This window comes from Sinohyriopsis cumingii, chromosome 11, assembly GCF_028554795.1.
Source record: "Sinohyriopsis cumingii isolate HCF-2022 chromosome 11, ASM2855479v2, whole genome shotgun sequence".
NCBI classification, from domain to species: Eukaryota; Metazoa; Mollusca; class Bivalvia; order Unionida; family Unionidae; genus Sinohyriopsis; species Sinohyriopsis cumingii.
Window position 1 is genome coordinate 71,879,981 of NC_142971.1, and position 21,307 is coordinate 71,901,287.

Sequence of the window (21,307 nt, forward strand, 5' to 3'; positions counted from 1 at the left end):
ATACTTATCCAAATTTACGAATAGCATTTTCTCTAAGTCTCAACATGATTTTATTCTCGTGCACAACTTATTCCAATACATTCGGAAATGAACACAATAACTAAAGCCAAAGTTGTTTATTTGATGTACATTTATAAATGACCACATGTACATCTCTGGGTTTTTCTGACTCTGAATTCAATCACTGTATATATCAGTGCATTATCTACCTGGCCACCAGACAAAGCCTTTGAACTTGCCGCCCAGCTATTGCATCATGTTCTTTTGATGTACTCTTATAATGGCAATATGTATATACATCAAGGGGCCTTCTAGTCACTGAATTCTGTCATTGTAAATATCAGCACAGCTAATTGATAAACACATTTTTCCACAAAGCAGGTGGCTGAAGCAGGACTGGCAAGTCTTTGAATTTTTTGGCACATCTATTACATGCGTACGGAGGACTCCTGCCTCGGCGATTTTCTGCTTCCCAGATCAAAAACTGGCGTCCAAATACGCATAATTAAGCGTTTCCTAGATCTCTGCTCAGATGATGTATACAAGCAATATTCAGATATCTCTGTATTTCTGTTATACGGAGATAACAAAAACGTCATCTCTGTCAACAAGAACTCCTAATGGCCTCGTGAATATACATCTCACAACTGATTTAGGTATGCATCATTTTAATCTATAAAGGTGTATCTTACTTTTATCTCCCAAGTCTGTGACAATAAACACATCCTTGATTTTGTCCATGCATATTGCAAATGGATTTGCTGGAACTGTAGTGATGACCTGGATTATAGATCCATCAGGACTCAGATGATGTATATTGCTTGACTCGTATCCAGCAACAAAGATGTTGTCATCTCTGTCAACAAGAACTCCAAATGGCCGCTTAAGATTGCTAGGATTGTAGATGAACTGCTTCTTGCCTTTCATGTCTAAACACAGCAGTGTATGCATGCTAGGTAAGGTGATGTACACTCGTGTCTTAGCTCTATTAATAGCTATGTAGTTGTAGTACCTGGATGGAGCTTCACAGTAATAAGAAGATTTTACATCTCCTTCCATGCTGATTAGACTCCAGTAATATTTGTTACTGCCACAATCACCGGTCACAACCATTTCCTCTTTCCCAGCAGCTGCTATTCCATAGCACTTGTGTTGCGTTTTTATCGTTCTGACTGGACTGAAGATGTCATCCCTTACTGACAGAATCTGAATTGTAGTATGATCGGGTATGGACACTGCTACCTCTTGATCATCCACCACACAAAGGCCTGCTGGCTCCCCTGTCAGGGTGTAGCTTGTGATGAATTCATAGGAAGAACTTAACATGATGCATCGACTTTGGCTCAAATCAGCCAGTATCACTCTGTTTCCAGGGAGAACTGTGACATCATAATATTGCGGATCATTACGATAAGGAAGCTTAACATCAATTACATCAACTTTCTCAAACTGACAGTCTTTTGTTGCTTTCAACAAACCCGGTATTGTGTGAATTTCTGATGTTGTCTTAATCACAATTTTACCCAAAACTGAAGAGGAAAGCGACAAAACGGATTTGATCAGAGGAGAAAATTCCAGTTCTATCGAAATCGTTTCATTATTCAAGCACTTATCTCTCACCAGCGTGTAATATGATGACAATTGTAATGTCATCTTCTCTGTCATCAGAAACTTTTGTGGATCGCTACCGTACTTATTCACTGTTTCCAAGAGAACGCGGGAATTCCTGACGGCATGCATCAGTGACAAGGAATCGTGATTTTCTTCCTGCTTTTGTATAACTTGTTCTTTGTACATTTGGTTTCCTTCCGTCTTGATCCTCACTTCAAGCTCATCCAGAGCAGTATTGATTTTCCTTCTGATTTCTTGAATTTTAGCGGATAGGCCACTGACTTGTGATTCAAGGTCATTGATGTTTAATTCGTTTAACTCCATATATTTTTGTAAATGACTCTCCACTTTCTTCAATTCATCCACGACATTCTCAGGTTTGATTTCTTGTAAACGAGAAGGGAGGTCCCTCTTAAAATCAATAACATTGAAACAGGTTTTATGCTTTCGAAATGAGCATGTACCACAGCATGCCGCATTGTGATCTTTGCAGTAGAATTGCACATACTCGCTGTCATGTTCAGAACATGTAAATCCTTCTGCAATTTTCATTATATTTTGTCGATTGCTTGATATTTCCTCCATAGTAATAACTGCATGAGTTTTGGACATTTTCTGTTTCCTATGAAACTTTAGGCAATCGCCGCACATTGCCTCCTCGCATACTGCACAGAACCCTTCAGCCGTGACGGAGACGCCCTCAGATTTACAAGCGTCACATACAGGGTCTACTTTCGATTTTGTTGGTAATATTGATTGTAAAACTGTGTCGATAGGAAAGAGCGACGCCCATTTATTGGTTGCTTCATTTCCATTGAAAGGACTAGCTGTTTGTCTACATACCGGACATAGGATGAATTCGAGTTTCTCATGCTTTGAAGCTTCACTTGTTATGTACGACTGTAGACAACTTTGACAGTATGTATGAGCACACGGTAACTGTCGTGGTATGTTGAAGTGCCCCAAACAAATCGGACATGTCGGCTCGTCTGCACTCTGTGCTTTAGCTGTCGCCATTATGAACAATTAGACATAGTATGTCCTATCCAGGATACCGAAGTATTTAGTTCTGCTTTTACGGGACGAAATCACAAGCCTCTTCTCGTAATGACGTTTGTGTTAATTCCTTGGTTTGATTGGTTAGGGCGGTGTAAATATAGACTGGTTCACGTGTCACAGTCTTTTAAAAAAAAAATAGGTGTAGTCTGTGACATACAGTTTAAATTAAAAATGTGGGCAAAAGAAAGATAGCTATAGGTTGATGAATGTACAGATATATGTAAGGTGGTAAAGGAATATTCAGAAAGCAGTCTAAATACTGCCAATGAATACTAAACAACATATCCAAACAGAGTAAAACAAACTTAGAAGTCTTAATGTGCCGATTTGAAAGGTACACAACTCCACCTAAAGTAACACTTAGGTTTTCATAATCTGGGGTTATATCCCTTTATATGCATTGCTGTTAATTGATTACGACTAGTTGGCTAACTGTAGAATAATTATTTTGCCACGACATTGTGAACTTGTCTGATTAGTTGACATTGTACGGGTAATTTTTGTTAAGGATGTATGAAATATTTAGATGTTGATTTATCTCTTAAAAGACAATTTGGATTTTTAAAAAAAATTAAAAAGTGTCATGGTGTGGTTATTCATTAGCAAATAGCAGAGTGTTAGCATATGTGTTCCTTGGTAGGACTGCGAATCATCCTACGATTTTCAGGTGTGCACGTGCTTTCGATCCGAACTTTACGTAATTTTCCTCATGCGCACTAAATGTATTCTCGTCTCTTGGGTGTTTTATATTTACCAGCCATTTCTAGAATCCATCTTGCCCGGCACCACACTCAAAGTTTCCCTGCCTATAATGAAACTAGAAAACTGTAGGCTTAAGTTTCACTACTCCCAATCTTTATCAATAGACTCTGTCATATCAGCATGAAATCTTTCATAACATCAGTTGTAGTGAAAGTCTAAATATCCCACTTTTTTCACTTTGGTCTCTAGTATAATTACGGTATATCACGATACATATTGCCGTACGTTCAGAAAAACGTACAAATATTTCGCTAATGATGTATGCCTACTTGTATCATACTTGCTGGGGATTCCCATGTATGCGGACCTGCATCATACCTGTTGGGGATTCCTGTGTATACAGACTTTTGTCATTCTCGCTTGGGATTCCTAAATCTTGTAAACAGTACTATAAATATACCATACACTTTATGTACTGGCTTAGGGAACAGTCACCTGAAAACCTGCATCGAAGACGAATCCTAACTAAATCTGCTATTTTCCTTTGAAATGTAATAGGTAATCTTGTGATTTATTAAACACATGGAGAACCACAAGAGTGTAGTCTTATTCTAATTTCAGAAGAGAGGCATTTGATTTCTAAATAGGCTGAAAAGTTATTTGATAGGCGGAATCTTGCAGAGTCATTTGTGTTAAAGTGCCATGTCAGATACACACCAGAGAGGGATCAAAACACCATCCTTCTGGTCCAAATTCGATGCTGCTCACCACTTTTACACTGCGTTGTTTTACATATATAAATTCTTACACTAGGATTTATTTGCTGCCGCTCTCTTTCGATGACATGAATAACATAACTCGATATATAACTTCTGTTTTCCTGCATTAAAAAAAATGTCGTTGACGTTGCTTTAAACCATGGTTCATAGCACAGAATAATTCCTGAAGAAAGAAAAAAAAACATTAGAGGTAATTATTTTGCTTTAAATAAACCTGAAACGAAGATGTATTTTAAAAAATATTGCCAAAACTCCCAGAGAACCTATAAAGACAATTAATAAAAGAAACAATTTAAAATAAATAAATAAATAAATAAATAAATTGTGGTGAGAATTGTAATAATAAAAAGCATATACAAAAGTACAAATTATCTGTGAATTTAAATGTTTGGAATCTGCTGAGTAGAATCCCCTGAAGCAACCGACATCATCGTATTTTCCTCTGCAGTAAAATAGCTTGTCAGTTACACATCGAACTACAATCCTTGCCAGACACACTTCAGGGAATTATTCACCATCCTTCTGGTCCAAATTCCATCTCACAAAACATTGTAACACTACATTGTTTTAATAAGTAAAAATTTTTCACTAGGATTTATTTGCTGTCACTCTCTATTGATGCCATTAAAATCATTACCGTCTATTTAGGTTATTTTTTCTGCATTTAAAAAAAAATTGTTTACGTTCTTTCAACCCATGACTTTCTGGACAAAATAATTGTTGAAATAAATATTAGGGACTATAATTTTGTTTAAAATAAACTTGAAACGAAAATGTGCTGCATAAGACAATATTGCAAAAAGTTCCATAAAACATATAGCTAATTAATGAACCAGATAATAAATAAATAAATTGTGACGTGAAGTGTAAAAATAAAAGAGTATCTAAAAAAGTACAATTTAATTGTGAATTTAAGTGATTAGAAACTGCAGAGTTGAATTCCGTCAAGCAATCCGCATATCTTATATACCTCCAATAAAACCCATTTGTAGGAAGTTGTTTTGAAAATTACAACAAGCACAATCTCCAATGACAACAGCAAGTTTAACGAAACTGCACAAAACTGCTTTAATAAATTCAAAGTCAACATTTTTTTATATATTGTAATCATAGCAATTTATCTCGTATAGTATAAACATATTTTTCTTCTTTTGCTGCAGATAAAGAGTTTACCGACGTTTGTTAAGAGAAAAAGTTCGAAGCATATATTAGGTCATGCACCATTAGATTGTCACAGAAGCAGACCGCATGACGAGGGAAATTAGTAAGATCGCGGAGAGAAATTAGCACATTAGGTAAATAATTCGATTTAGACAAAATGACACACGCCAGATGTACACAGGGTGATATGAAAACATTGGTTAGATATCATGGAGTTTCAAATGGTTAAGTAAATATAAGTGTATGTTTATTTTCAGGCATGGCAACAGTCGACCATTGTACTCCCAATTTTCGAGGAATGATGCAAAAGTCACAAACACGATTTTGTCAGAAAAGTAACAATCGCTGCTATTAGAAATTTGATAGAAAGCATTCTGGCATCAAGATATTTCATATTTGTCAAAATGATGTCATATAAAATCTTTATACGACTTGTCACACCGGAGTAATCTGAGTTTGCTCTAAATCTTCTCACCCATACTTTATATTGGAATATTTATAATGGAGTATTACCGTATTGGTCAATGTTCTTGCATTTTACTTTTAGGCAGATGTCAGCCAGATGAGTGATCTCAGGCTACTTGGGCCTCTTATGGCTAATCATTCCAAGGAGCTTTGTTGCAGTGGTTCACTGGTTAGCGATACCAGACATGACTCAGAAAGGGATTGGGTTCAGGTTTGAATCATACCACCAGGTTACCCTGGATCTGTAAAGGCAAGGTTTTAGCTTCATAATCTTTCATTTACAACTTGAATTTCTTTTTGCCAGAACAAATTAGAAATCTATGATTCCTTTGTTCTAGTTATTATGAAAGAGATTGTTGGCATTATTGATTTTCAGTAGTTATATTTAAAGAACTTCCTGCGTATTGATGATATTTGAAACCATAGCAACCAATCTTTTGGCTTGGGAGTTCATCCCTCAAAACCAATGACACATAGTCACCCTGGATCTGTAAAGGCAAGGCACTTTACTCCAGTTTCCTTGACCCTCAAAACCAATGACATATTGAGTAATGGCTGTTACTAAAAGTTGTTTGTGTTTCTGATAATAAGGCACTTGCTTTATTTGGTCTCTTTTAGCCATGAAAAGTTAGACAGGATATATAAAGGGACATAAAGGCTAGACAGGGTATAAAAAGGGACATAAAAGCTAAAGAGGGTATATAAAGGGACATAGAAGTTAGACAGGGTATATAAAGGGACATAAAAGCTAGACAGGGTATATAAAGGGACATAGAAGTTAGACAGGGTATATAAAGGGACATAAAAGCTAGACTGGGTATATATAAAGGGACATAAGAGCTAGACAGGGTATATAAAGGGATATAAAAGCTGGACAGGGTATATATAAAGGGACATAAGAGCTAGACAGGGTATATAAAGGGACGTAAAAGCTAGACAGGGTATATAAAGGGACATAATAGCTAAACAGGGTATATAAAGGGACATAGTAGTTAGACAGGGTATATAAAGGGACATATTAGTTAGACAGGGTATATAAAGGGACATAAAAGCTAGACATGGTATATAAGGGACATAAAAGCTAGACAGGGTATAGAAAGGGACGTAAAAGCTAGACAGGGTATAGAAAGGGACATAATAGCTAAACAGGGTATATAAAGGGACATAATGCAATCTGATCCTGAGAAGTATTTAGTTTAAACGGGGGCTGGGGAATGGGGTTTCTAAATGGCTGAATATTTGTTTTATAATCATATTACTCATCAACAGATCCATAGAAAGCTTTGCATGCCTTTTATTCCATTTCCATTATTTTTGTATTCATCAACTTCTCTCCATGACTTTTGATACCATCCCCATTATTTAAATCAATACAAAAGACATAATTAACATGATGTGACAAACCAGATCTACTTTTAATTGAATGTGAAAACACATCAGATACTTTTAGAATACATAGATCAAAACAAGATTAGCACCTAATTAGGTTATTCCAGAAATGCTCATAAATATATTTGCAGTTGTAGACCAACATTTTTTATGTTTGCATACAAGTGAGCATGTTGCATTTATTATAGTTACGTTGAAAGCAAATTTAAAGATAGAATTTAACAAGAATTTCACTTCATAAAACTTCTTCAGTTCTTATTTATTTATTAAAGTGTTGCCATGAGTAGACATTAGCGACATTTTCATTATTTGAAATTTCATTGAATATTGTTAGTTGGAGTGTGCAGAGAATGTTGCTTGGATAGACAAGTTAACAAAGTATATGACCTTTTAAAAAGCTGAGAATTTCATACTGTTGGTTCAAATTTCTGTTTACAGTCAACTGTTTTCAACAATAAAATGAGTAAGATATCAAAGTTTCATTTCAAAATTTCATTGTGTTCAGCAAATTGAGGACATTTTTTTTTTCTTTCTAGTTTGTTGTTTTGGGTGTGACATCATTTCTCAGTTTAATATCTGCCATATGTGGCAGCTAATATAACAGGTGGATGAATAACCCTGGGAAAACATTCGATAACAACTACCAACACGCGTGAAACTACTGGTAAGCTTTCTCACAGACCTACATTTGCAGAGCCCAAGACTGGAACCCACATGCATGAGGTGAGATAGCAGTGATCGATAAAGGCAAGTGCTTTACACCACTCGGCTACCAAAGGTTCACAATCAATCATACAGAAGTCAAACTCGTACACTGTTCTTCAATGACATATAGAGCCTGTAGTACTGTATGGGCAGAAACCTTTCAGTATGTAACAGATTGGTATGAGTACTGATTAACATTTCCAAACTGTCTTGTGGTTTTTGATCTATGTTTTTACATATGACTCTCATTAGATATTCCTGCATTACATATGAGAAGCAAATCTCAACTTTCAGTGAAAGAAAACAGTTAATTTCTAATTTGTTTTTAAGCAAGTGATTATAAACAGATCCTGAACAAAGTCTACAGCAGGGATCTTCTACATCACTTAATTTATTATTGAGGAAACTTAATGTAATTACTCTGTGCAGTTTCCTATATCAGGTTGGACCACAATGTCTTTCCATGTACCATGTGATGCAGTTCTGTGTGATATGTATTATTTGCAATAGCTTCATGCCCTATTCATGCAACTGTAAGATCATGTGATGCAGTTCTTTTTGTTGTTGTTGTAGGGTTTAACGCCATTTTTCAGCACATGATAGACTATACATGGCCAGTATTAATGGTGGAGGAAGAACCTGGGAAAACCCCGGAAAGAACCACTGACCCATGAGAAGCTACTGGCAAGTTTTCTTACATACCCACATTGGCTGAATCCAAGACTCGATTGCATGCAGACAGAGGTGAGATGGTAGTGATCCATAACGGAGAGCGCTTTAGACCACTAGGCCACTTGGGGCCCCAGTTCTGTTTGATATGTATTGATTTGCAGTAGCTTTTTGTCTTATTCATGCAATTGAAAGATCATTGTATATTAGTGCATGTTCATAAGTTCACCAGCAACATGAAATAACTATTGTTATGATTTCATCAGAAGTTTAGGTTTCATAGGAAATAACTGTGAAATAGCAAGAGATTGAATTTTCAGATTAGTGTGTGTGTGTAGTATTTACAGTATATAATAAAATGAATTGACTCTCAATTTCTAAAATTGAAAATGGAGTTGGAAGAGTAATCATTCTTGATTTCATTTAATAGCCCTCTTGATTTCTGACATGCAAGCCAATTAGTTTAGCTGTGCCTGAATAAACAGTAGCTGGAGGCATGGGGCTAGCATTTGTGTGACCTCAGGGTCCTGGTGGAGTTGGCATTAATAAACATTTTTAGATGGATGTTTGGTATGGGCAGTTATCCAAAACTCAGTTATCATCGACTGATTCCTGGTCTTAGTAGGTCATGTGGCAGTGTGTGTGTATGGTCATTAAACAGTATATGCCACAGTTTTAGAAGGTCATGTAGTAGTGTCTGTGTATGGGCATTTAGCATTATTTGCCACAGGAACAAAGGTCCTTAATAGTCTGTGTTATTTGTCAGTGACCCAATGTATGGAATGATATCATGTTAGTAGCAAACTTGCTGAAATAAGTCCTTGTAGGGAAAGAAGGGTACATTTTCTGACTTGGTACTATCATCCAGTTTTGGATAACTCTGACCTGTTAGGCCTTGTGTGTAGACTTCAGCTTGAGGAGAGACCAGGGGTTTAATAATTAAAATCACCATGTCATATTACAATTTACTGTTTATATCAAATATACACACTTTTAAGTTATGTCTACCAGTCCCAGTTCTACACTAACAATTTAGCAACATGGCTTTTCACGATAGTTGTTCACTCATATTACCTATCACTGTGTTATATATATTAGGCATCCTTTCTATTAATGTCCTATCTTGTATATCTCTGTTTGCTTCTTTTTTCAAATATATCTTGTAAGTTAAGTTCCCATTTCACATCTCAAACTTGTATCTTGTTCTGGTTCTTCTACTCTTCTTTATCTTTTTTTCCTTCAGCTTTTTCTCTTATATATATATATATATATATATATATATATATATATGCACTATGTCATAGTCACACACAACTATCCCCAGAATATGATTGGCTAACCATTACTAGTTGAAGGACAGCCCTCTTCTCCACAGATAATTCCATAACTAAATGGTGCTGAAACAGCAGGAATATGAATCAGTTACATAGATTTGTCATGATATTGATCTAGTTAATATCCAGGTTTATCAAAGTCTTGGTGAAACCCAAGAACATGATATTGGTATCTTTTCCAATTTCTCACAACAACTTCTTTCTTTGGGGGTGGGGTGGGGGGGCACCAGACAGATGCAATCCCCACCCCAATTACCCAAAAAATAATAGTGTTTTTATTCATTTTTTTACCCCCGAAGGCCTGTTGTGTTGTGCTTTTGATTAAAAAGGTTTTTGTACCAAAAATTTATTTTGATATAATTTTGAATGGGGTATTTTTCCCTAGTGTGTGAAGAACTCAGGCTGGTTTTTCTATCTAAGGGATTGTTCATCTGACAAGGGGCTTCATTGTCCAAGTCGGAGTCCCTTCCCCTTTGTTTTATAGTGATCATTGCCAAGGATCTCCTAAGTCCTGTGTTTACTATGTGTATTTTTGCTGTATTGTTTCTATGCTATAGATGTTGTTGTAAAGAAGGCTGTACATGAAATTTCACCAAATTTGACTATTTGTACTTTCGATATTTTAAAAACAACAAAATATTATATTTGATTAGAATTTGGATTTTTTAATTTTCCTATCTTTCTTAATATCCCTAGAGTGAATACCATTTAATTGATCTATTCTGCAAGATTAAAGAATAGCTTTTCTTTAATCCTACATAAGACATGCAATGGTATTGCTTTCTTTGGAGTATTTATTTTGACGTGCTTTGGCTGCACTCTGTTAGTCTGTATTAGGATCCACATTATCTTTATTTGTATTCATCATGTTACTCCTTATCTGTGGGCATTGCCTTTGTGTATCATGCTGCTCCTTATATGTGGGCATTGCCTTCTGAGTTGCCTTGAGCAGCATATGCAAATATTTACAGGTCTAAAAAGGCCTAAAATTTTATCAAAGAGTAAAAATTCGGCTTGTGTTGGTTAGGGACACCAATGGCTTTAACGTTAGTACTTTGTTTCTATATGCCTGTGTTGTTGTACTGTACTTTGTGTATTGCCACGTGACATAACCCAGCAGTATCTACACTCAATACTTCTACCAGAATGCAGTTCCCTGTGACCCGTCTATATTTTGTTGTACAAAAATAATTTAAGAAAATTAGTTCTTGTGGTTAGTGTCTTTGGTTTCCCTATTTGTTGTTATTATTTTTAGTGTTTTGATATATTTAGGGAGACATTGTCCATATCATGTATCTTGTTAATGCTACTTCTCCAGTCAGCCAAATGTCAAGGAGGTATTTGTACACGATACTTTGTATCTCAAGGGACATAATCCCTGCCCATGTCTTCCATGTGTTAGGCCAGTCTCTTCTAAGGGACATAATCCATGCCCATGTCTTCCATGTGTTAGGTCAGACTATTCTAATGGACATAATCCATGCCCATGTCTTCCATGTGTTAGGCCAGTCTATTCTTTGGTTTCCTTTTTCAACTTTGTGCTTGCAGGTTTTGCTTAATTCATATCTTTCAACTTCAAATGTTTTTTTTTACTCCCATATTTCTTTCATTTTTTCCTCTCATTTTCATTGGAGTCCTTATATTCACTACATTTTCTTGGAGTTTCTAATTTTTTTGTTAGTAGGTTATTTGTATATATATCAGGTTGGTTCATTAGAGTGAATCCTAACCACAGTATGTTGAAAGCCTCCCAAGCAAAGGTTGGGTTCATTTTTATTTTTTTAATTATTTCAATCATGTTTGCTGCTTTAATTACCATAGGGTTAGGTACTTCTATTTCTCCCATGTATATTGGCCAAATATAATGTCTCATTTTTCAAATAGTGCATCTTTTTATATTAGATATATTGTATAATTTCTTTGTCCAATTCCTTTGATTTTGTATATTATATAGATCTATATATTTCATTATAAAATTAACATTGCTATACATACATGTTTTGGTGACGTTAGTGCCCAGATATCTATGTTCTCTTTTATTTTTGTTTTCACATATTTATAGTTTTTTTATATCTGCCTGATGGCTGAAGGTTATATCTAGGACTTCGGCCTTATCTTTGATGAGATGGGAGGGTTGAGTCCTTGGTGATTCTCTCACCAGTTTCCTGTTTTGAGTATTTCCATCTTATCATGATTAAATTTTGAGCCTGTGGCCTTTACAACTTTTACAGATGTTTTTCTTAAGTGTTGGAATGAATTTGCTCATTTGATAAAGTTTGTGCAATCATCCACATGTTGGAGCATTTTTATTTCATATTTTAGATTGGGGATTCAAATTCCCTCAATATTTTGGTAATTTCTGTTTTTATAACTTAAGATTTCAATTGCTTTTACATATAATAGCATCAACAGTGGTTAGCCCTGCCTCACTGACCTTTGTATTTCAGATTCTTAAGTTATTGCCCCATTTACCTGTACTCTAGAGGTTATTCCATTGTACATTTCAGTCCATTTTTGGAAAAATTGTTTCTAGAGCCAAAATTTTCCAGAACCTTCTGTACATAGTTGTGTCAAATTCTGTCAAACACTTTCTGCTGTTGAAAGAGGACCATGGCCCCATTTGTCCTGTTATCTGGATAAAGTTGTTTTTATATTTAGGATATTACATGTATTCTGTATATTTCTACCACTCTCTCTACAGCTGTTGTTATTGTTGATTATTTTTCCCATTCCACTTTTTATTTGACAAGATTCTAGTTAGTATTTTATTGTCACTGTTTAAAAGATAAATTAGCCTCCAATTTGATAGTTCTTTTCTATTACCATTTCTTTTATAGATAATTATAATTAGACCCTCCCTCATTGTTCTAGTTATTTGGCCATTACCCAGGAAAATATTAGTGTATAGTGATTCCAGTATCGGCACAAGTTCATTTTGAAATTTTAAGTAGAATTTCGCCATTTGGCCATCCATCCTTGGTGATTTCCCTGTGGTCAGTGATGAGAAAGCTGTCATTATTTCTTCATTTGAGATGAAATCATTACACATGTTCTTGTTTTCTGATGAGATCATCTCGCTTTCTACTCCCTGTAGGTATCCTGTCTCCCTGTAGGTATCCTGTCTCTATATTTGGAGTAGTATATAAATCATTGTGAAATTTTTTTATGAATTCTAGAACTTCCTTTTTTCTATATATCATATCTCCCTCTATTAATTTTTCTCAGGTATTTTCTTCTCCTTTTCTTAATTCTTCCCTTTTGTATAACCCTTATGCTTTTTTGTATAATTTTGTAAATTTCCCTGCTCTAATTTCTCTACCTTGATTTTCTTCATCTATTATTTTTTTATTCTTTAATTTTTGTCTCATCTTTGTTTCTCCAAGTTGTAATTTTTCTGTTAGTTGTTTAGGTTCTTGCTTTTCCTGTTTCAGTCTTTCCTTTCTTATTTGACTATTATTTTGATTTCTTGTTTTAGTTGGTCCCAATCTCTTTTTTGACTGAATGTTATGCTTATTATTTTGATGTCTTGTTTTGGCTGGTCCCACTCTCATTATATATATGTTTCCTTGCTTTGTGAAATTTTCTAATTTCTTTTTTATTATTTTTTGGTACTCCTCCTCCTCTTAGTATTTTATGTTTAGTTTCCATTTTCCAGTGCCCCAATTTTTCTTTTCTCTATTCTTACTTCTATATCTATCATCGTGTGGTTCAATAATTTGTGTTCTGTTATATTACAGTCAGTTATACGATCTATGTGAGATTTGTAAAACCTGTCTAATCTACTCACTTGCTCTTACCCATACTTATATGTAAAGTTTCTCTGCATTTTATTAAACCTTGTCTATGCATCATATCATTGATTCAATTTAAAAAGGTTGTTCATTGTTTCTCATAACAGTTTGTCATTTGGGTTTAGTTCTGATTTCCTATCAATGTCATCCCCAATCCAGTTGAAATCCCCTCCTATTATAACATTGTCCATTGTGTACCCCTGAATATGAGTGTTTAGATTTTCAGTGAAAAGTTTTAAACAATCCATTACCTGAACTTTTTATGTTATACTTTTATTATTTTTGATTATTATTGCTACTCCTGCTCTTTTATCATGTAAATTATCACTTTTGATTATTACTGAATTAAACTTCTCTTTGTATTTTGTCCTAATTTCTTCTCAGTCTGTTGTGCATTTCCTGCAGGAATGTTATATCATATATTTGTGTTACCTCATATAGTTGTCTCATCTTTTCATCACTTATTCCATTTATATTAACAGAAGCTATTTTACTTTTTAATTTTCTTTCACTCCAGCCATAGCCAGAGCTTCTTGTTCAATTTTGTCTTCGTTTGATTTAGAAAATTTGTTATTTTCTGGATTGTTTACATCCAGATTTGAGCTGTCTGTTATTATTTCTCCATATTCTATAGAGCTGCATATGTTTTGTCTTTCACTTGTCATGTCTGTTTATTTTTCTGAGTCATTTGTCATCTCGTCAGTAATGTTTTCTGAGTCCATGATCAGTTTAGAGTTACTAATGGAAATATCTGTTTCCATTTGTTCCTTTTGTTCTGTTTTTTGTTGCAACTTAGTATAGTCAGTTTTTTGGGGGGAATTACCATTTTGGATTTTTTAAAATTCCTTCTCAAGGTAATGAAGTCTTAGTATGTTTTCCTCTTCAGTTTCTGTGTTAGTTTACATTTGGTTTTTTTTTTTTGAGTATTCCCTTTAAAATCCCCCCATTCATACTCAGTTCCTATTGTGGAGTTCTTTTCTTTCTCTGGGCTTGGTGCCTGAATACTGTACATTTCTTTACCTTTTGTCATTTTTTGATTGGTTTTTATTTGGTCATTTTCAGTTTGGGCCGAATTAGGTGTCTGCATCTGTTCCTCATTTTGTTTGGGCTGGCTTTTTCTTTCCTTCATTTTTCCAATAGGTTATCGGGGCCCCAAGTGGTTGAGTGTTCTAAAGGGCTCTCCGTCATGGATCATTGCCATCTCACCTCTGTCTATGTGGGTTCGAGTCTTGGGCTCGGCCAATGTGGATATGTGAGAAAGCTTGCTGGTAGCTTCTCATGTGTCGATGGTTCTTTCCGGGGTTTTCCCGGGTTCTTCCTCCACCATTAATACTGGCCATCATGTATAGCCTATGTTGTGCTGAAAAATGGCGTTAGACCCTACAACAACAACAACAACAACCATGTATAGCCTATCTTGTGCTGAAAAATGGCATTAAACCCTACAACAACAACAACCAATAGGTTCTCAATTTTAACCTGCCTAGCTTCATGTGCCCCTGCTGTTTCTTCTTCCAGCACATTTATGAAGTTGTTTGCCACCGTACTAGTGTAAGTAGCCATTACAGGTTGATATTTGCAGTCATTCCGTCCATGTCCCAGCTGCTTGCAGTTAGGCGCAGGCGATCTTGCTCACACCCCCTGTACCAAGTCTTGAGCAAGAAACCCATGACATAGAAAAAGGTGGGGATGTGTTTGGGTTGTTATTCTTATTCCTGGGTTAGTTTCCTTTGTTTTGTTTTTAGTTTTCCCTTTAGCATGCTCCCATTCATATTCTGTCCCTATCATGGATTTTTTTTCTTTGTCTAGGCTTGTGCCTGTGTGCTGTACATTTCTTCACATTTTGTCATTTTTTGATTGTCATTTTTGTTTGGTTATTTTCAATTTTGCTGAATTAGGTATCTGTATCTGTTCCTCATTTTGTTTGGGCTGGCATTTTGTTACCTTCATTGTGCTAATAGGTTATAAATTTCAACCTGCCTGCTGTTTCTTCTTCCAGCACATTTATGAAGTTGTTTGCCACTATACTAGTGTAAGTAGCCATTACAGGTTGATATTTGCAGTCATTCCGTCCATGTCCCAGCTGCTTGCAGTTAGGCGCAGGCGATCTTGCTCACACCCCCTGTACCAAGTCTTGAGCAAGAAACCCATGACATAGAAAAAGGTGGGGATGTGTTTGGGTTGTTATTCTTATTCCTGGGTTAGTTTCCTTTGTTTTGTTTTTAGTTTTCCCTTTAGCATGCTCCCATTCATATTCTGTCCCTATCATGGATTTTTTTTCTTTGTCTAGGCTTGTGCCTGTGTGCTGTACATTTCTTCACATTTTGTCATTTTTTGATTGTCATTTTTGTTTGGTTATTTTCAATTTTGCTGAATTAGGTATCTGTATCTGTTCCTCATTTTGTTTGGGCTGGCATTTTGTTACCTTCATTGTGCTAATAGGTTATAAATTTCAACCTGCCTGCTGTTTCTTCTTCCAGCACATTTATGAAGTTGTTTGCCACTATACTAGTGTAAGTAGCCATTACAGGTTGATATTTGCAGTCATTCCGTCCATGTCCCAGCTGCTTGCAGTTAGGCGCAGGCGATCTTGCTCACACCCCCTGTACCAAGTCTTGAGCAAGAAACCCATGACATAGAAAAAGGTGGGGATGTGTTTGGGTTGTTATTCTTATTCCTGGGTTAGTTTCCTTTGTTTTGTTTTTAGTTTTCCCTTTAGCATGCTCCCATTCATATTCTGTCCCTATCATGGATTTTTTTTCTTTGTCTAGGCTTGTGCCTGTGTGCTGTACATTTCTTCACATTTTGTCATTTTTTGATTGTCATTTTTGTTTGGTTATTTTCAATTTTGCTGAATTAGGTATCTGTATCTGTTCCTCATTTTGTTTGGGCTGGCATTTTGTTACCTTCATTGTGCTAATAGGTTATAAATTTCAACCTGCCTGCTGTTTCTTCTTCCAGCACATTTATGAAGTTGTTTGCCACTATACTAGTGTAAGTAGCCATTACAGGTTGATATTTGCAGTCATTCCGTCCATGTCCCAGCTGCTTGCAGTTAGGCGCAGGCGATCTTGCTCATATCCCCTGTACCAAGTCTTGAGCAAGAAACCCATGACATAGAAAAAGGTGGGGATGTGTTTGGGTTGTTATTCTTATTCCTGGGTTAGTTTCCTTTGTTTTGTTTTTAGTTTTCCCTTTAGCATGCTCCCATTCATATTCTGTCCCTATCATGGATTTTTTTTCTTTGTCTAGGCTTGTGCCTGTGTGCTGTACATTTCTTCACATTTTGTCATTTTTTGATTGTCATTTTTGTTTGGTTATTTTCAATTTTGCTGAATTAGGTATCTGTATCTGTTCCTCATTTTGTTTGGGCTGGCATTTTGTTACCTTCATTGTGCTAATAGGTTATAAATTTCAACCTGCCTGCTGTTTCTTCTTCCAGCACATTTATGAAGTTGTTTGCCACTATACTAGTGTAAGTAGCCATTACAGGTTGATATTTGCAGTCATTCCGTCCATGTCCCAGCTGCTTGCAGTTAGGCGCAGGCGATCTTGCTCACACCCCCTGTACCAAGTCTTGAGCAAGAAACCCATGACATAGAAAAAGGTGGGGATGTGTTTGGGTTGTTATTCTTATTCCTGGGTTAGTTTCCTTTGTTTTGTTTTTAGTTTTCCCTTTAGCATGCTCCCATTCATATTCTGTCCCTATCATGGATTTTTTTTCTTTGTCTAGGCTTGTGCCTGTGTGCTGTACATTTCTTCACATTTTGTCATTTTTTGATTGTCATTTTTGTTTGGTTATTTTCAATTTTGCTGAATTAGGTATCTGTATCTGTTCCTCATTTTGTTTGGGCTGGCATTTTGTTACCTTCATTGTGCTAATAGGTTATAAATTTCAACCTGCCTGCTGTTTCTTCTTCCAGCACATTTATGAAGTTGTTTGCCACTATACTAGTGTAAGTGGCCATTGCAGGTTGATATTTGCAGTCATTCGGTCCATGTCCCTGCTGCTTGCATATTAGGCACAGGTGATCTTGCTCATATCCCCTGTACCAAGTCTTGAGCAAGAAACCCATGACATAGAAATAGGTGGGGATGTGTTTGGGTTCTTCTTTTAAGACCATTATTATTATTATTCCTGTCTCCACATTCCTATATCCCCACACTGTTGTCATTCTGCTGAATTTAACTCTGTTTTCCAGCTCTTTTTTTATTTTGTTCTCTATTTCCTTTCTATTTATCTCTAAGGGAAGGCCAGGGACATATATCACACCAACTTTTGGCTGGTTAGTAACCTAATATTGGCACTGCCATTCTGTTATTTCCTGTCCATTCAAAATTGTATATTTTAAGTTTTTCACCCACTAAAATTCCATTCTGTCATAATAACTAACAAGTTTTGCATCCCATTTACTCCACCTATAACCCTAACTTCATTTCAGATGATATTTCTATGATTTGCTTGTGGTTACAAGGCCAGCGTTTATCAGCTTGATGACATCGGTGCATAGGATTTACATTTTGAGAAACTAAACAATGATTATTTTGATTAAATGGAGATGAAACGAATTTGAAATATAATTGTGTAGTGAAAAGTTTCATTTGTGCTGTTTTGTGTTATACAATCTATAATGCGTGAAATACACAGTAAACGCAAATGAAAAAGTCACAAATTTGGGTATAGGTCACATGTTAGAAAACTACTGTATCACTCATATTGTGTTAGGAAATGTATACAGCGTATAAACACATCTATTTAAAAAAAAAATAGTCCTCAACTTCTATGCTCTAATTGGATTGTCACCATCAGCAAGTGGCTGTTCAGTTGTTATTTACATGCAACATGTACTTAGATTGGGGGCTACTAAAGGGAAAGAGGGTACTTGTAGGGAAATAAAAACCTGTCACCTAGTTTTGAATTAAGCACAAGTTAAACTTGTACTTTTGTAAAACACTCACATATTCTAGAATGCACTGTGTAATACCTATAATTAAATTATCTACACCATAATCGATACATCAAATTGAAATGGAATATAATTACAATTTAAATTAATTGAATGCTTATTGAAAAATGGGCAGGGTTGGGGATAATGATAGTTCTGAATTTAATACAAACTTCTTTTGTTTTTGTTTTAACAGTTGTTCCTTCAAGAGATTGTAAATTTAATTTGTGTTTGGTGCAGCCATTGGTAGCCATTATATGCATAAACAGTGTTACTTTTTCCTTGCAAAAAATGAAACTTGCATGACAAAAAAATTTGTTCTATGACAGACAACTTTAGAAAATGCAGCAATCAATAAGATTTCATTGCTTTAAAATGCATGTATGGTGCTGACTTCTTTTGATGCATTGTTTTGTAAACGATTATAGCCGGCTTGTTTTGATGAAGGGTCACATGCTGTTAAAGTCACAGTAAAAGCCGACTTCTGATGACCAAGACCTATGTCCATTTGTTAATGCGATGGTAGTGTTGATGCCTGGCAGCAATAACAGATAATTGTAAAGTACAAGTGGGAAATGACAGCTTGTCAACATAAACGATAACAATACAAAGAATGTGTTCAAGTTGGGACTTAAGGCTTCTATCAACATTTACATTTTTTATCTTGGCATCAACATAAGCTTGAAAAATTTAGTAGTGATAATAGACCATGGACCCGGGGCCCCGATTGGTCTAAAGCGCTCTTCGTTACAAATCACTGCCATCTCACCTCTGTCTGCGTGGGTTCGAGTCTCGGATTCGGCTGATGTGGATATGTGAGAAAGCTTGCCAGTAGCTTCTCGTGGGTCGGTGGTTCTTTCTGGGGTTTTCCCAGGTTCTTCCTCCACCATTAATACTGGCCGCCATGTATAGCCTATCGTGTGCTGAAAAATGGTGTTAAACCCTACAACAACAACAACAAGACCATGGGCCCAGGACTTTGTATTTTTGTCTATATAAGTGATGTCAATATAAGTGGTTAAGACTGTACCGATTGTTTGTTTTGTACCATATATGAAGTCATATAGACTAAAACATTTAACATTTGTATTGTTTCCTATAATAGTGTCATAATTAAGGACCATAACAATATCAAACAATAATGCTTTAAAAGAAAATCAAGATGTAATACTAAGCTTCATAGAGTTATCTTTCAAAACATAATGTCATCCTTATGATAGACCAGTTTAGAGTCCATAAATTATATCATAACAAAGTGAATACCATTGGTCACTGTATAAGTAGTTCATATATATATATATATAAGGAAATGTTTTAAGACTAAATTAATTGCTAATTCCTATTTTAGACCCTTTGATGTCTTGTAGATGTATACTTGTAATATACAGGTTCCATAAAAGGATATAATTTTGTAATAATTTTGAGACTGGCATACTTATGTATGACACACTCTTCATTAAATAGGTGTTACATAAAAACAATGCATTACCTCACTAAAAGGCATTTAGTTATAACATAGCATACAGTCCTATCTCTTTATTAGGCCCTTGATAACAATGTAAGTGTTACATCACTAACAGGCATTTCATTATAACACAGCATACAGTCCTGTCTCTTTATTAGGCCCTTCATAACAATGTAAGTATTACCTCACTAAAAGGCATTTAGTTATAACACAGCATACAGTCCTATCTCTTTATTAGGCCCTTCATGACTGTGTAAGCATTACATCGCTAAAAGGGGCCCTAAGTGGCTGAGTGGTCTAAAGCGCTCTCCATTACGGATCACTGCCATCTCACCTCTGTCTGCGTGAGTTCGAGCCTTGGATTCAGCTAATGTTGGTATGTGAGAAAGCTTGCCAGTAGCATCTCGTGGGTCGGTGGTTCTTTCCAGGGTTTTCCTGGATTCATCCTCCACCATTAATACTGGCTTCCATTTCTGGCCTATCGTGTGCTGAAAAATGGTGTTAAACACTACAACAACAACAACACTAAAAGGCATTTAATTATAATACTATATACAATGCTCTCTCTTTATCTTTGTCTTAATATACAACACTCCCTCACTGTAACAATATAAGAATTATAGAAGGCATTTAATTGTAAAAATATGCAGTCCTTCCTTTATAAAGCTCTTCATAACAATATATAGCACTCCCTCATTATAATACCATTGATCATAATATTAGTACTAACTCATTATAAGGCATTTAATACAGTACTCCCTTATTATAAGATCATTTATTATAACTGTTGTAATGATAAATATTTGAATTATTCTCTTTTTGTACTTCAGGTGGGAATTTTTGTGCAGTGTTTGACCTTGAGGGCTTGACCACATCTACAGAGCAATGTTTTCATGGAGATCCTCAACAGTCTTATATTGGACCAATGGTATGCATGCTATTGTAACCCGTAACATCTTAAGCTTTAAAGAACAAAATATCTTATCTAATGAACATTCATCCATCCATCTTCCATTGTTTGGTATAGGTTGCCCAGCAACCCTTTTGGTTATTGATATGCATCCATCCATCTTCTATTGTCTGGTATAGGTTTCCCAGCATCCCTTTTGATTATTGATATGCATCCATCCATCTTCTGTTGTTTGGTATAGGTTGCCCAGCAACCCTTTTGGTTATTGATATTGATCACACATCCAAGCATTTTCTGTTGTTGGTTGGATTGACCATAGGA

General features: G+C 35.6%; 2 protein-coding genes across 19 annotated transcripts in view; one reads left to right on the forward strand and one right to left on the reverse strand.

Annotated features, from left to right (window-relative positions):
- Window positions 1-21,307, forward strand: part of LOC149788704 (uncharacterized) — a 62,989-nt gene that overhangs the window by 31,157 nt on the left and 10,525 nt on the right. For 12 of the 18 annotated variants that reach the window (XR_016424216.1, XR_016424217.1, XR_016424209.1 and 9 more), the window contains 2 exons: window positions 5,860-6,027; window positions 20,907-21,004. Coding sequence is in view for 4 of the 18 variants with exons in the window: in XM_089974800.1 (XP_089830926.1) it covers window positions 20,970-21,004 (35 nt within the window). In the remaining 14 variants the exon portion in view is untranslated. Of the gene's footprint in view, window positions 1-2,924; window positions 5,447-5,859; window positions 6,028-6,253; window positions 6,274-16,777; window positions 20,453-20,906; window positions 21,005-21,307 lie in introns of those variants that run through there. The other 6 variants (XM_089974801.1, XR_016424219.1, XR_016424214.1 and 3 more) reach the window with 6 other exon arrangements.
- Window positions 407-2,788, reverse strand: LOC149788706 (uncharacterized). Its single transcript, XM_089974793.1, has one exon. The coding sequence runs from the start codon at window positions 2,626-2,628 to the stop codon at window positions 664-666; it is 1,965 nt and encodes a 654-aa protein (XP_089830919.1). The 5' UTR covers window positions 2,629-2,788; the 3' UTR covers window positions 407-663.

What these genes read in the sequence shown, in the direction of transcription:
- LOC149788706 (XM_089974793.1), bottom strand. Translation starts at nt 2,628, where the DNA reads ATGGCGACAGCTAAAGCACAGAGTGCAGACGAGCCGACATGTCCGATT.